The sequence below is a fragment of the Zychaea mexicana genome (assembly GCF_025766255.1).
Source record: "Zychaea mexicana strain RSA 1403 chromosome Unknown BDB00scaffold_2, whole genome shotgun sequence".
Lineage (NCBI taxonomy): Eukaryota > Fungi > Mucoromycota > Mucoromycetes > Mucorales > Lichtheimiaceae > Zychaea > Zychaea mexicana.
Genome location: NW_026516665.1, coordinates 777,438 through 793,003, shown reverse-complemented (window position 1 = coordinate 793,003; position 15,566 = coordinate 777,438). Strand labels below are relative to the sequence as shown.

Genomic DNA, 15,566 nt, shown 5'->3' with positions numbered 1-15,566 from the left:
CGTGCACGAATAGGTAATATTGCACGCACGGGTCGCAATGCACGGTATTCTAACCTTTCTTTTGGGCCTTCATCTCAGTGCTGTATTTAGTGATGGCGAAGTAGGTGCTTTTGGTTGACCTTTTCCCTTTCTATTTGAAGGCGAGGAGAATGATGGCAACAGACGATATCGAAGTCGCGAGTATTGGCAACAATGGTTGTCAGTGTGGCGCAATGATAATCGATTAGGCAGAATATCACCGTGGTACCTAGTGGCTTAGAATCAACGATTGGACTTATGAACAGTGCACAAAGAGTAGCTCAAGACTAGGTGTGGATATAGTTTGCCTGGTTGATTGAAGAAGGACGCGGGAGCGAGTTAGTGTGCGATACTGCTATGCCGGTGCCATAACAGTTGCGGATCCTCGGAATGACTAGTTGCTGTAAGCTTCTGGCAGATCAATAAAAAATTTCCCAGCGGAACTTGGCTCACTGCCCTGTACAAGCGTAGCCGTTATTTGATTTGAAATTTTTCAGGCGCATGCTATTGCAGTATACAAGCATTCAGCTTAAGCTTACCTATAGGATACTGGTGCGAACATAATTAGATGCACATTTACCTTTTCTTCTATGCATACAGGGCGGATCAAATATTTCATAAGCAAACACTTACATTGATCGCCCGTCTAGTGATCGAAGATATTAAAATGATGCTTAGTAAATAGCGTTTCGCCATCATTGTAAAGGACCAGTTTTTTTTAACGTTGCGATATAGCGCACAATATACCCAAGGTTCTGGTGTCGCTTTTTCCGAAAACGTACAGTATGTACCTTGACGCGTATCGTCGTCATAACGCTCTTGTGTTATGGGTGTATCTCTTTCCGCCTAGTCCTACACTAGTTGATGAGAATAGCTGGACTCCTTGTTAGTTTTGATCGCTAAATGTGACAGTTTCTGTTGTTTCACTTTAGAGATCGTTCGTATTAGATTGCTTATTGCAGGTATAGCAATCAGGATTTCTACTCAATATGAACGCTTGTGGGTTGTAGTTGAAAGAGGAGTAGACAAGAATTGTCGAGTTATGAAGCCGCATTTTCACTTCGGAACGTCGCACGAGAAGAGGGTTTGCTATTCTGTTAAAGTGCTACAGTACGAGTAATTATATGGCGCTTTTCAGTAGAGTCACCAATATTTAATGATAAGCTTGTTGCAAAGGCTAACGACATGAATCGATATGTATTGGTGCATCTTTCTTTTGCTGTCTTAGTTACGCTGATTCTGCATCGCTGATCATCCATAATGATAGTAAAATCGATATGTTCGGTAGTAGTCTTATATACTTGCTTTACATAAAGCGTTGCTCACGGCAAAAAGACTCTATATGATACTGTTTATTGGAGATTTGGTGGCAGTGGGATGGATTACCAAGGACACATTTTTCATGCCATTCTTTTTTTTTTTATCTCAATGGAGACGACGCTTATTTTCATGTCCATCATGGTAACGAGCCTTGTAATAGACACCATCACATCTGCTCATGCTTGAAGTACAACCCAGTTCATTGTCTGGAACAAGCTACAGAGCATTTGTAACGTTACATGAAAGAATAGCAAAAATAACGGCAAGAAGCTGATACATAATGGGACGATGCAGAAGGCGCAAAAAAAGATCCAAGCAATTCGCGTGCATTCGGCGCTAAACCTAATTTGGATAAAGATAGACCAACTTTGCTATTTTTGAAGCATTCGCCCCTCCCTGCTTCGCATATGACGTCGCAATCGCTGCTGCGGTTGAATACCCCGTGAGCACACAGATCAGAAAGATAGTGAAAATTACACCATCAGCGACAAGTAGCAGCAAAACTAGTTATGTATTTTTCTATATGTTTGATTAGAAAAACAGCTCCGTAACATGACGAATAATACAGCGTCGGAAAAGACGGACCTTTTTCGACCTCTCTCCTTCCAACTGCACCGAGACATGATATATATCCAGGGGCAATGTATGGAACCTTAGCGTCTGACAGCATCCAATCAAATCCCGGGACCAACTCCGCAAGTCACAGCAGCAAAAAAAAATCTACTACATTTTTTTTTCTGCGTTGGATCCGCTTAGATTCTTTCTCTTTCTCCCTCCCCTCTTCCCTCTCCTTATATTACTCTAGTAATTCAATAATGAGCGGACAAGTATCAGCTTCAAAGGCCAAACGTCTCGCAGCTCGCGCTGCCAAGAACGAAGCCAAGGGATTAACCGGCAAGCGTGCCGGCAAGGCTGAAAAGGCCGCCGACACAGAGCAGAACGGATCGCCCGACGATCTCAACGTGGACAAGCTCAAGATTAACGTCGATCGTACTGCCACCGGTGTCTATACTTCGCAGGAGCGTAGTCGTGATATTAAGATTGAGTCGTACTCGCTCAACTACCACGGTCGTGTGTTGATTGACAATGCTACTATCGAACTCAACTTTGGCCGTCGATATGGTCTTATTGGTGCCAACGGTTCTGGCAAGTCTACCTTCTTGGCTTCGCTTGCCGAGAGAGACATTGAAATTCCTCCTCACATCGATGTAAGTTTTGTTTTATCTTGATTGGATTAGTGGAAGGGAGTTTATGCAAATTTAGCATAACAAAACTAAATGTATACTTTTTTTTGGTACGTATTAGACGTACCTGTTGAACCAGGAAGCCGAGCCATCCGATATGAACGCTGTTGATGCTGTCATCGACCACGCCAAGAACGAAGTCGCTCGTTTGGAGAAGGAAGTGGAAGAGATCCTCGCCGCTGAGGACGCTGACAACCCAATTCTCGACGATTTGTACGAGCGTATCGAACAAATGGACCCGGCTACCTTTGAGACCCGTGCATGCACCTTGCTGAGCGGTTTGGGCTTCACAACAAAGCAGATGGAGAAGAAAACCAGAGATATGTCTGGTGGTTGGCGTATGCGTGTGGCTCTTGCCCGTGCCTTGTTCATTCGTCCTACTCTGTTGCTTTTGGATGAGCCTACCAACCATTTGGATTTGGAGGCCTGTGTGTGGTTGGAAGAGTACTTGAAGACCTACAACCGTATTCTTGTTGTCAACTCTCACTCGCAGGATTTCCTTAACGGTGTCTGTACCAACATGATGCACCTGACCCACAAGCGCAAGCTGGTCTACTATGGTGGTAACTATGACACGTTCGTCAAGACCAAGGAAGAAAACGAGGTCAACCAGGCCAAGGCCTACCAGAAGCAGCAAGACGAAATTGCCCACATCAAGAAGTTCATTGCCTCGGCTGGTACTTATGCCAACTTGGTGCGTCAGGCCAAGTCCAAGCAGAAGATCATCGACAAGATGGAGGCTGCTGGTTTGATTGAAAAGGTCGAAAACCCTCACAAGTTCGTCTTCACGTTCACCGATATGGCCAAGCTCCCACCACCTGTCCTTGCTTTCCAGGATGTCACTTTCTCCTACACTGGTGATGTCAAAACTGCCTTGTACAAGAACATTGAGTTGGGTATCGACATGGACTCCCGTGTTGCCTTGGTCGGTCCTAACGGTGCTGGTAAATCTACTTTGCTCAAGCTCATGAGCAGTGAATTGATGCCCACTGACGGTCGTGTCCAACGTCACACCTCGCTTAAGCTCGGCAAGTACTCTCAGCACTCTGCCGACCAGCTTGACATGGACCTGTCACCCATCGATTACATGCGCAAGAAGTTCCCTGATGTCAGCACTGACATCAGCTTCTGGCGTCAACAGATTGGTCGCTACGGTCTGTCGGGTACCCATCAGACCTCGCCTATTGAGCAGCTGTCTGACGGTCTCAAGTCGCGTCTCGTCTTCTGTGAATTGGCCGTTATGCATCCTCACATCATCTTGTTGGACGAACCGACTAACCACTTGGATATGGAATCCATTGACTCGCTTGCTGATGCTATCAACCAGTTCTCCGGTGGTGTCGTATTGGTTAGTCACGGTAAGTTCAACGATGCATTTGAGCAAAAGATAGCGAGGAATTTTTTAATGTAATTGTCACTAATGTTAATTTATGCATTGTATAGATTTCCGTCTGATCAGTCAAGTAGCTAAGCAGATCTGGCGTTGCGAGAACGGCCATGTCATGCCTTTCGAAGGTTCCATTGGAGAATACAAGGAATCTCTGCGAAAGAACGTCAAGTTGTAAAGCGAAAAGTAGAATGGAAATACAAAACTACATATATCTTATTACACCAAAATCCCCTTTTGCACAATCTGCCCGTCAAAGCATTCTAGATAGACTCCCTCTTTATCCCTGCGATATACACTTGACCGCTTTCCTCATCCACTCTTTGTACATTTCTTTTTTTTTTCCATACAGAGAATATCACTTTTCTTATATTTTATCTACAAAAGATTTTGCGTTTTATATTATATTATCTCGCTTCTTATATGTTATGTGTGTTTGATGTCGATTGCCTTGCTCGTTTGACAGCATGATTGACTTATCTTGTTTACATTAATGGTTCTTGGTTGATGATTAAAATAAATCTATGCATTAAAAAGTGCACTCACCATCTCAAACTTCTCTGCTCTAACTTTTTACTCTAACCACTTCATATTAAGATGCATTCATAAAACAGAAGTATATTCAACCCACGAGCTTGTGCATCCAACGAATTCTACCATTCTGTTTTACTGAAAACCCATTTTCTGCAACATAACCCATTTAGTTCTGTTAACCCGAAATATAGCAAACCACGCTGTCGCTAACATCTTCCTACTACATATGCCAAAATATTATTTTTTATACAATATAACAAATGAGCGAGAGTGTTCGTGGAGATAAATATATGCGACACCGCTATATATCACTTCCCCAGGATCGCCTTCTGCTGGATATTGACGGCAAATAACACGGTAGATACGAGCACTGACGTTACCTGTCCAATCAAAAGGAATATCAAGAATAATACATTTGTCGCATTTCACCGTCAAAGACATAAACGCAGGTAAATGGCTTCATCCTGGCGCCACCCAGTCATAAAAGGGAATGTCTTGTCATTTTTTAATGCTTTGTCTTTTCCAAAGACAGCTCTAGTACGTGAGATCTACCTACTGTAGTTTGAGTTGACATCTTGTCCTCGCTGCTTAGGAGTCACAGTAAGATAATCGCACTTGTTAATCAGCAGCTATGCCGTTCTGGAAAAGTGATCCGGTCGATCGAGACTGTATCGGCGTGGTCTTTGAGCAATGACTCTATTCTGTGGCGCATATGAACCCCCAGAGATACCGCTCCAAGACGGCAGGATATACGTGCCTTGAAGAGTGTTTTTACAAACGCCTTGTGATTCATCAAAACAAAGGACTGTCAAATCCTTCTCGATAAGGTTGCTATAGAAGTTGCTCACGACGGTCATGAACGGCAAGTCGTAGTTGACTTCAAAATCGACAACCCCAGCAAAAGACATTGGCCAGAGCATACGCTCGATTGTGCTCTTGTCGTTTTACGAGGATGGGCAAAGCGAAGAACGGTGCTTGCAGTATGGGTTCTTTATGAAGATCACGTGCATGGCTGTATGGAAAAACGCTAATCCAAAAGAGGCTACAGTCTGAGGATCCGAATGGTGCTGTAATAAATGATCTGCATAAGATACATATGGCTCCAAACATGCAGTCAGTTTAAAAGCAATCGAGATCATATCACTACTGCTGCCACATAGATTCCCAAAAGAAAAGCGCAAAAGTCATATGATATGTGTTTAAGCGGTGATGCTCGCTGTACAAGTGCCTTGGGGAGCACACGCATAATGTACTACGTATACCTACTTATAGCAACAGTAATATAGCACAAACGGTGAGAAGACCAAGATCAACCCCATAGACAATAGCAGCAAAAAGGGCAAAAATGATATGTCGCAGAGAAAAGTAAGTGTTTAGAAGTTTGGGATAAAGGAAGAAAGAAGGGGAATACGTAAACAACAAGAAGCACATGTGCAAGAAGTCAGCTTCCGATCCGCTGTAAGCGCAACTTTTTCTACTTGGGAAAAGGAAAAAGAGGGATATCAATGGAAGAAAGAAGGGAGATAGGAAAAGAGAGAACTATTGTTGTTGATAGGACTGGTCCTGTGCCTCTAGACCTGGGCCCGTCAGTGGAGTGCCAAGGTATTGAGAGCCATCGACGTTATCGACATTATGAAAATCCAGAATCTCGGAATACATCATTACTACAGGGAAAATATCGTTGTTATTTCTCCCAACTCATGTTGACAACAAACACAGCTGATTTCCTCTCTACCCCACCCCCAATCCTCCTTCTCGTACCTTTCCATGTGTCTACAGGCAACTCAGCCTCGTTGAACGACCAATCAAACTTTTCTGGGGCAATCGGTTCATCAGACGGATCGTGATAAGGAGCCAGGTAGGGATGTGCAAGTGCCTCGGCGGCTGTGATACGCTTGCGAGGATCAAACATCAACATCTTTTCTAGCAGATCAATTGCTTGAGGATCCTGTCCTGCGAATCGTTGGGAGAATGGAATAGGGTCACGTTTGGGCAAGTTCTTGACGAATCGAAGCGTCTAGACCCCCACCCCTTTCAATGTTAGTGTGTTCCATTGGCATTGTCCTACTCCCCCTCTTCTTCTTCTACTTACATTTTCGCTGCAAATGGTAGCGATTACATCGTCAGGGGGTGTGCCCAACAATTCCGTGATGATGGAGAACTGATGGACGTCTACAGTTACAGTTTTTTTTCCCTGTCAGCTTATCGAGCTCCACGAAAAGCGCCATCGTGAGCCCCTTCCCCACCCCCCCCCCCGATATTTTACCCTTGCCATTCAAACTTACGATCTTTTCCCGGGAACAAGGGTTTGCCTTCAAGCATTTCAGCAAAGATACAACCGGCGCTCCAAATGTCAACTGATTTATGACGTTTTTCCAAAGAAAAAAGGTGTTAGTATGAATCAATCATCCAATATAGAATTAATCACTCTCTTACCAGCAACATCGTATTTCTGCCAGGTCAGCATGATCTCCGGAGCACGATAGTATCGCGTGGAGACATAGCCTGTCATCTGAGGATCCTGGATACGCGCCAGACCAAAATCGCAGATCTTCAGATCACAATTTTCGTTGATAAGAATGTTGCTGGGTTTCTATAAAAAGCATCCCTCATGAGTGCTCCGTAGCAGAAAAAAAGTTACCATGCACGCAATACACAAGAATACAGACCAAGTCTCGGTGAATGACGCCAGCCGAATGAACGTATTTCAAGCCTCTCTGAAATAGCATACCAGCGGAAAAACGCACTTTGTGTGAGGTCGCTTTCTCACAATGTTATCACCTCTTGCTTCCCTCCTTCAACCCCTTCGTGTAATTACCAAAATCTGATACAAAAAGTACTGGATAAATTGCTTCTCGAGGGGTCGTGCTTGCAGCAGTCGGTGAAGATCGGTGCCCAGGAGCTCGGTTACGAAATAGCTAGAGTACACCACCTGATGAGCCACGCGATTTGTCTATTTTTTTTTTTTGTGTGTGTGCGTTGTAGCTATTTCGTTAATATAAACTTACATATCCTCCAAAGGCGAGATAAAAATGTCGCTCAAGCTGATAATCTATGGAAAGGCAGTAATGATTGTAAACATATCAGTCGACGCAACGTCAGTATATCCATGCAGGTGAAAAGCTAAACTAAGCTAAGCTACTTCATACATTTTCATGTCGCAGTGCCTTGAGAAGTTTAAGCTCACGATACGTTCGCTTGGCGAGCACTGGTGCCGAGAATGGCTTCATGATCTTTTTCACAGCTACGTTCAGGCCTGTCAATTGGTCCTTGGCAGAGCTATTACAAGGTATACATATATCACTATGAGTTTTACCCCCGGTATCTCCCGTCTTTTGCCACAACATAACTTCCCCCCCCATCGTTCACACTCTCAGTGGCTCCCCTCTTTCATTCCATTACTGAATCCACAGACAGAAGGGAAGAATAAAATATGAACGTAACGTACCAGACCAAGCCAAAAGCACCCATGCCCACTGGTTGCAGGTCGACATATCTAAATAATACAAGTAAAGAGGATTAATTGATTGAAACAACGTAATTGCTCAACAGTGTGGTGCTATTTGTCGCGGTTGAACACAATGTATGGAAAAGGGAGGCGCGCGTATGCAAACCTTGTGGTGACTTCAAAAACGGTGCCAAAGATGGAGAGCTTTACGAATTCGGCCATAGTGTGTTAGGTCTAATGGAGCAAGAAGCTTTCAAATGAGAACGCCGTTTAGTGTAGAGCAGAAAGAAAAGAAAGAGAGAGATCACTGGACCTCCTATTTTGCAACAGCCTTTTCTTACCGGTTTGCGGTTCGAAAGAAAGAAAGAAAAAGAGGTGGACGGGAATCCTAACTCTAGTGCTCTCCGACGTACTCAAGCAGATTTTTCATACGTAGACTCCGCGCAATGGATGTTTCGTAGCACCCACACGCGCGGATCATCACTGCCTCCTGCTAATAACGGGTTCCCTGCCCTCAAAGCAGTGGTTGTCTCCCATAGTCATTGCAAAGTGAATATCGTGTCTGTTCTTCTTTTGCTTGCTCAAGAAGGTGATGTACTCGTGCAGGGGCTGTGTTGTTATTGTTGTGGCGAAAATGAGCTCACTCAAGTCAGTCAACGCCGTATCACCTATCAAGCTGTAGAAGCAGTAGTGTGGTGGAAATTTAAAAAAAAACAGTCGCTCATTTGCATAGAATACAATGCTTAGGTTTTTATACATATGCGAAATGCAGCAGCTTGCTTTACCTTTCGCGCGAAGTCTTATCATTCTCGAGCAACATGCGTTAGAATGCACCTGATCTCCCCCATATGATCCGTAATACGCTCGCCCTCAGGCACAGTACGCGTTCGCCCCAGCAGCGGGTGTCTTGCGGGTTTTATCGACTGTTTGCTGAACATGTGCGGAGGTCTGTTTGTTGTTTCAGATGATGAAGCTGATCGAAACAAAACCTCACAAAGCACCGACTGACGTCAATTCTGTGCGACTCGAAGAAAACCCAGCGGGCGACAATGACGTTTTTCGTAGTCTCCACTATTTAAGCGTGTATAGTGGAAAGTGAGAGTGAGAGTGAGAGTGAGAGTACACTTTATTTGTTTATGCCATGTTTTTGGAAAAAAGAAGTACGTTTGTTTGTTGAGTATGTAAAAGATGTGTCTGTGTGTGTGCGTGTGTGTGTTATGAGTCGGTGTTGTTTATTTAGGAGAGTATATGATGTGTGTTTTTACAGGGAGTTGGTTGCCACAATGGCAGAATGCTGGCCGCCACCAGCGACACGGAGCACCTTGAATCCTTCTAACTTTTGTCCCGTCAATTGGCACGGTACCTCCTCATCCTCATCCGACCCGTTGCCTAGTGCCGATGTCTCGCCAAAGCCCCACGTGTACCCAACACCCTCGTTTGTGACTGCAAGACTGTGGTTGCTGCAGCTGGAGATCGCCTTGACGTTTTCGAGGTTGGGAATACGTGTAGGCATGCCGATCGCACGCTTGAATCCACTCTTGGTCGTGTCGCCGTTTGCACCTTGGTCTTGCGTCAGCTCCTGGATCACCGCAGAAGGCAGGCCCAGTTGGGACGAGTCTGCGCGGCCAAACGCATAAACGTGGCCGTCCTCCATCAGAACGAGCGAGTGATGCTCACCGGCTGCAACTTGCTTGACTTGACCCTCAAGGGTGGTGATGACCGTGGGCATGGTCTGATCTGGCGGGGACCGGTTGTCGTCGGTCCACAGGCCGCATTGTTGAAAGTTGTTGAATCCCCACACGTAAAGCTCGTTGTTGTGGCTCAGTGCGAACGAGTGGTACGCGCCCGCACCAATGGCTTTGATGTTGCGCAGTCGCAGTGTCTCTGGCATCAAGGCGTTCTTCTTATGCCGCTCCGAAATACGGCGTCCTAATTGGTATTGTTGGCCGTTACCCCAGGTGTAGACTCGGCCGTCGTTCGTCAATGCGACGCAGTGGTCAGCACCAGCCGCAATGTCGACAATCGTTTCTTTGGAGAGTGGCTCGAACACAGCAGGGATCTTCTGTACATCCTGTTCCTTTGAAAAACCAAGTGCACCTTCGGATGACTGATTCAAATATCAACCATCAATTTATAAACGCTTCTTGTCCGTATTCCCCAGACAAACTTACTCTAAATGTGCCCCAGCAGAATAATCTGCCTTCATCGTTCAACGCGATCGTCACCGAGTCACCGCATGCAACTTTGACAATATGCTCGTTGTCAAGGTTTTCTACGCGGGCAGGCTCATATTCTTCGCCCGAACGGCCAAGCGCACCTTGGTCATTGCAGCCCCAGCTCCATACCTAACCGCAAGTAGTGACGTGGTCAGTGTTCGCTCTCTCTTTTTCCCACTCGAAGCATATATATCCACACCAATATAGTATTTAATTACCCTTCCCTCGCGTGTAGTAGCAATAGTATGCATACCACCGCACACAACGTCGACAATTTCCTCATCATCGAGGACTTTGAGAGGCATTGGGCGCTTTCGAATAAGCATTTCGTCGCCCAAACCGAGCTGGCCCGTGTCACCGGTACCGAAAACAAAGACGTGGCCTGTCTCTTCGGGAAGAGAAGGAACTGAAAGATCTGCCATTTGAGATGATGATTGTCGAGAAATGCGACCGCGAGTGGTAGTTGATGACTGTGATGAAGGCTGTGTGGATAATGTGCTTGTTTGACTTTCGAGATTATTGCGCGCGCGCTTCTGCACAGGTGACATATCCATGGGTTCTTCAGCCATTATTTTTATACTTTTTTTTTTTTTGCAACTAGAATATAATCAGGTGGGATGGTGCTGTTTAAGAGTGAAAATACAAAGAGGACAGAGGGGAAACAAAGACGAGTATGCAGCAGGTTTTTTTTCAAAGAGCAGCACAACCTCGAAATGACGCGCTCTGCTGTGTGGCTTGCCTGCGGAAATCGGCATTGACCCGCATTTCCGGGTCGCCATATTCCCATCATCGCTGATAATAAATAAAACGTTCTTGTCTCTATCGTCGTGTACATTGTACATTATCCGTTCATACAAAGCCTACATCCATTCTCTGAGATTCATCCTAGCGTACATACTGAGCAGCGCGTATAGGGTCCAATTCAAGCCTGATTGAGAACTGGATCTTTGCTAGCAGTACAAAAGATACTGTTCCTTTATGCGTTCGTTGTCATGCGGGCTTTATCCCCTTTCATCTATTTTTTTTCTCATTCGCATCACACCCCAAACATGACTTCTTATCCTTCCTCCTCTTCCATATCTATCACCCGCCATCGATATAACCAAAGCATAATGAGTCTTGCTATCCTTGCCACTGCTGGTATTATAGGCGCATCCTACATGGCCCTGCGCAAGCAAGGCTATACCCCCCTCGAGAAAGAATTACTGACATTGTGTAATCGACCCTCTATAATTACTACTTTATGAATTGCAAACACAAACCATAGAAAAACATTTCACTCATTCTTTCTCTTAATGTGGCAGCCGACTCGAGGTATTTGCTTGACCATACCGAGATGGTGACTGTACGTGGTCATCGTCTTCGCGTAGTCAATTTACCTGGTAAACAGCCCGAACGACCCCTATTGCTATTTATCCATGGTTTAGGTGGCCAGGTAACGAAAAAAGTAAAATGAATTAATAGAAAGTTTGCTGTGGGGAAAAAAAAGACAAACTCATGACCTTTGCGCTTAGGCATCACAATGGGAAGAACAACTCAAATATTTCTGTGATTATGCATCCCGCGTCGTGGCCCTTGATTTGCTTGGCTGCGGATCCAGTGAGGTCGTTACAGAGTAAGGGAAAAATACTGTTTGATTCTTTTGATTCGATTTCCCCACACGACGTGGAGTCCAAAGAGAGCAAATATTTATACAACTACATCGTACGTCATCATGTATAATAGCTGGAAATCGTATGACACTGCAGAACTAGCGTCGGATATCGAAGCCGTAGCGAAAACCTTGGATACCAGCAAGGGAATCATTGCCATAGGCCATTCATATGGCTGTCTGGTGTCCTCTATTCTCGCAACACGCATCCAGTTGAAGGGTCTTGTCATGATCTGCTGTCCCAGACTGCACTTGGACGCCAAACAAAAGCGAGGACAAAAGATGTTGCCCTTCATACCCGATTGGCTCATCGACCGGGGCCGACGAGCTGACCGGAAAGGCGGATTGCACAGTCAAAGTGTCAACCGCTTCCTCGGTGAAGAGGCAGATGAAGAAACAAGGCGACGGTATGTGCTTACTGTGTTGTTTCTTGTCAGCAATAGCATCATGACGCAGGGAATATATTAGCTAAAACAAAAAGAGCTATAGACAGCTCCGATGGAACTTGATGAGCCGTACGAGTGTCTGGAAACGGTTCATGAGTCGTGCTAGAATACCGTCGCCGGAGATCCTGTCAAAGATATCAACGAACCGAGTTCTGATAATAGGAGGTTCTGAGGTAAGAATGATGACAATGATGATCTCCATATCGGGAAAGTATAACAACAATCCTTGTTATGGCTGCTGGTACCGCTATTACCGTTGGCATTGCTCACAATCGAAGTTCATCTATAAAAAAGGATAAAATGGCTCCCCCGTCTACCATGGACATCGTTCAAGAACACTTGCAAGAAGCTCCAACTCGTTTGCTGATCCAGGGAGCAGGCCATATGCCCATGGTCACCAATACACAACAAGTAAACTCGGCCATACAGGAATTTCTATTTCAATAGGCAATGAACTTATTTAGGGACAACACTTGGCACTGTATTTCTATATTTCCCTAGCACTCTAATACCTGTTCTAGCAATCATACTACATGTATGAAAGAGAGAGCGTGTGTGTATGTTATTTATATGTACAAAATACTGATAAACTAAAAAAAAAACATGTAAAGCGCGTGTAGTACCTTAGAGAAGCTCCCTCCCCCTGGCGCTCGTGTGAGTGATGAGTATGTAGTGCGAGCGTGAAAGGATACAGAAATGTATGTGAGTGGAAAAAGGGCAGGTGGAGCATGTACATTAAATGCCTTTTTCTTATGGAGCATGAAAATAGCAAAAAATAAACTCCTCTTGTCACATTGTGAGATAGCCCCTAAAGAGTCCTAGAACGAGTAGATCTTTCACTCACTTACTCGCTTTCTTTTTCTTTTTCAGAGACAAAGGCTTTATATCTGTTTTCGCTTCTTTTCCTTTTCGTATTTCCGTTAAACTTTTTTTTGATCTTTTCCTTCTCGCTCTTTAGCTCGATCATCACAGACAGCACAAAAGTATGCCTTGCTTTGGAAGCAGGAAGAAGAACAAACGTAAGAATGTTCCTTTAGAAACGGCTGCCGCGCAACCGTCACCAACACCGCAACCTGCGCAACAACCAGAAGAAAAGCAACCCCAACAACAACTACACCCGCCTGTCACTAGCAACCGACCTCCAAGTATTGCCAGCTCAGTAGTACAGATACGTCAAGAATACAAAGAGCTTAAAACCAAGGTTTGTTACTGACATGAAAGAAGAGAAAGAGAGCACCACTCAGTCATTTTCAACAACATATTTGACTCACTGTCACAACAGCAAACAGAACATCTCGATGTTATTGCACGCCAATCGGCCGAGTTAGAAGAGTTACGCTCACTTGTTTCAAACCACAAATCCGGGGCCGATCTGGATCTGCAGCAGAAAGAGCTCAAGTTACAACAACGGGAGAAAGAAATCGAGGAATTGATGCAAAAGATACAAGCACAGGAACAACAGCAGGACGAGGAGCAGTTGCAGCTAGCAGAACAGCTCAAAGCCAAAGACAAGCAGCTGGAAGAATTGCAGGCCAAGTGGAAACAGGAAGCAGCCGTCAAGCCAGCATTACAGCAAGTAACGGACCAGCTCGAAGACCTAAAGAAAGCAGTAAGTCTCTTTCTGCTCCCTAAATTCTTGCTTACATTTGGGCTTAAGAGAGAGAAAGCGACCCCTTTTCTTTGGTGCTCCACCATCCCCCCCTCCCTTCATCCCCTTTGTTCTCCGCAATCCATAAATCCCTTCTTCTTGTTCTTTCTCCCGGTCGGTATTTGGAGCTCCTATCAGCCGAAAAAAGCACTAAATATGCCATTCTCTGGAACAATGATAGAACGATGCAGCCGTGAGCAGACTGGCAGAGACGGAAAAGGAACTGACAACGTTACGGTCCCAACAAAATCCACCTGATGGCAGTCCTAAAGATAGCAGTAAAGATCAAGAGCGCCAGAAGCGGTTGAACCGGTTGACAATGGATCTGGAAAGTGACAAATTCATGATCCAAAAGTTGGAAGAACTGAACCAGCAGTTGGAGGTGCGTATAAACATGAGATCCTTTTCATCACATTCTCCCTCTCCTCCCTCCTTTTCCCTCTAACAGAAAAGAAAACCATGCTAACTTTAAAGAAAACAAACATTAGGCTCAGAAAAAGAAGCACGAGGCAACCTTGCAAACACACGCAGAGGAAATGGCTGAAAAAGACCGCGTCCTCGTCCAGCATCAACAATCCCTGAGTGAGCTGAAGGCGGACCAAGAACGTGCCATCAAAAACCTGGAGCGCAAGCAAACCGAAACTTTGAACGAGCTGCAAAACAAACACGAACGGGACACCAAAATCTTAAAGGAACGTTTGGAGAATGTGGAAAGACGTGCCAAGAGCGATATGAACAGCGAAGTTGAGAAACTGCTGCAGGAGTTTGAGCAGTCGGAGCACGCACATTCCGTCCAAATGGCTAGTCTGCAGAAATCACATCAGAAAGAAATGTCGGTCATGAAACAGGGCCAAAAGGCAGAGTTACAGAACCACATTAAGCGTGCAAGCATGGTCTTGTTGGAGAAGAATAGCGAGCCCATCAACTTGCGCAAGACAGGTGGATCCGCAAGCGCCAGAGTGATGCGATGGCCTGTTGCTGTTATGAAGCAGCAGGAGATTGAGCTAGTGCCCCGTGATTCATCCCACGTGCAGATCTATGTCTCGAGCGTGTCGGCAAACCCTACAATCAAGCGCAACCAAGAGTCCCTGCAGACCATGCTTACGTCAAAACAAATCACATTCCAGGTTGTTGATGTGGCACAAAGCGAGCCAGCACTTCAGCATATGCGTCGTCAGAATGTCGGTAATACAAGGAACTTGCCTCAAGTGTTTGTCGGCGGCGAGTACCGTGGTGTAAGTTCTTTCACTCACTTATGCTGTCAATAGAATTGATATGCATTCATCATGAAAAGAAGGATTCTCATTTCTGTTATTTGTACACCACAACACTACACATATAGCCATACGATGAAGTGATGCGTGCAGTGGAATCAGGCACGCTTTCAGAGTTCCTGCGTCCACGAGAAAAAGATATCAAGCTCAGCGTTGCTACGAGGAAGTTGCCACGGAAAGGATCACAACCATCATCGGGATCGCTGTCATCCAATGAACCTACAACGCCGACGACCTTAGCACCCGCTGTTCCGCCTGTGCGTATTGCCCAGCAACAGCGAATCAACAATGCCACCCACGATGAAGACGCTGACTTACTAAAAGAAATTGAAAAGGAGTTGGCGCAGTCTGATTTTTCTAAAGTTGATTTAAACTTTTAG

At 45.2% G+C, this 15,566-nt stretch overlaps 6 protein-coding genes across 6 annotated transcripts; 3 read left to right on the top strand and 3 right to left on the bottom strand.

Annotated features, from left to right (window-relative positions):
- Nucleotides 1-2,153: 2,153 nt before the first annotated feature.
- On the top strand, nucleotides 2,154-4,147 carry BDB00DRAFT_866828 (P-loop containing nucleoside triphosphate hydrolase protein; the record flags this gene model as incomplete). Its single annotated transcript, XM_053126272.1, has 3 exons — nucleotides 2,154-2,546; nucleotides 2,644-3,940; nucleotides 4,026-4,147. The coding sequence occupies 3 exons, from the start codon at nucleotides 2,154-2,156 to the stop codon at nucleotides 4,145-4,147; spliced, it is 1,812 nt and encodes a 603-aa protein (XP_052985607.1).
- An 891-nt stretch (nucleotides 4,148-5,038) lies between these two features.
- BDB00DRAFT_230144 (uncharacterized protein) lies at nucleotides 5,039-5,536 on the bottom strand. The gene has a single exon (XM_053116564.1). It carries the CDS (start codon nucleotides 5,421-5,423, stop codon nucleotides 5,133-5,135), a length of 291 nt encoding a protein of 96 aa, XP_052985606.1. The 5' UTR covers nucleotides 5,424-5,536; the 3' UTR covers nucleotides 5,039-5,132.
- Nucleotides 5,537-5,633: 97 nt separating this feature from the next.
- On the bottom strand, nucleotides 5,634-8,385 carry BDB00DRAFT_796435 (mitogen-activated protein kinase HOG1). Its single transcript, XM_053121462.1, has 12 exons — nucleotides 8,265-8,385; nucleotides 8,118-8,185; nucleotides 7,952-7,999; nucleotides 7,653-7,782; nucleotides 7,512-7,555; nucleotides 7,322-7,421; nucleotides 7,173-7,220; nucleotides 6,940-7,096; nucleotides 6,789-6,860; nucleotides 6,596-6,675; nucleotides 6,265-6,520; nucleotides 5,634-6,167 (listed from the first exon to the last, which is right to left on the bottom strand). The coding sequence occupies exons 2-12, from the start codon at nucleotides 8,171-8,173 to the stop codon at nucleotides 6,043-6,045; spliced, it is 1,116 nt and encodes a 371-aa protein (XP_052985605.1). The 5' UTR covers nucleotides 8,174-8,185; nucleotides 8,265-8,385; the 3' UTR covers nucleotides 5,634-6,042.
- Nucleotides 8,386-9,212: 827 nt separating this feature from the next.
- On the bottom strand, nucleotides 9,213-10,589 carry BDB00DRAFT_753457 (regulator of chromosome condensation 1/beta-lactamase-inhibitor protein II; the record flags this gene model as incomplete). Its single annotated transcript, XM_053118696.1, has 3 exons — nucleotides 9,213-10,058; nucleotides 10,123-10,296; nucleotides 10,386-10,589. The coding sequence occupies 3 exons, from the start codon at nucleotides 10,587-10,589 to the stop codon at nucleotides 9,213-9,215; spliced, it is 1,224 nt and encodes a 407-aa protein (XP_052985604.1).
- A 284-nt stretch (nucleotides 10,590-10,873) lies between these two features.
- On the top strand, nucleotides 10,874-13,072 carry BDB00DRAFT_796425 (Alpha/Beta hydrolase protein). Its single transcript, XM_053121461.1, has 6 exons — nucleotides 10,874-11,382; nucleotides 11,472-11,602; nucleotides 11,682-11,782; nucleotides 11,893-12,225; nucleotides 12,308-12,437; nucleotides 12,559-13,072. The coding sequence occupies exons 1-6, from the start codon at nucleotides 11,160-11,162 to the stop codon at nucleotides 12,709-12,711; spliced, it is 1,071 nt and encodes a 356-aa protein (XP_052985603.1). The 5' UTR covers nucleotides 10,874-11,159; the 3' UTR covers nucleotides 12,712-13,072.
- A 177-nt stretch (nucleotides 13,073-13,249) lies between these two features.
- On the top strand, nucleotides 13,250-15,566 carry BDB00DRAFT_949151 (SH3-binding, glutamic acid-rich protein-domain-containing protein; the record flags this gene model as incomplete). Its single annotated transcript, XM_053129566.1, has 5 exons — nucleotides 13,250-13,465; nucleotides 13,547-13,873; nucleotides 14,094-14,294; nucleotides 14,401-15,147; nucleotides 15,255-15,566. The coding sequence occupies 5 exons, from the start codon at nucleotides 13,250-13,252 to the stop codon at nucleotides 15,564-15,566; spliced, it is 1,803 nt and encodes a 600-aa protein (XP_052985602.1).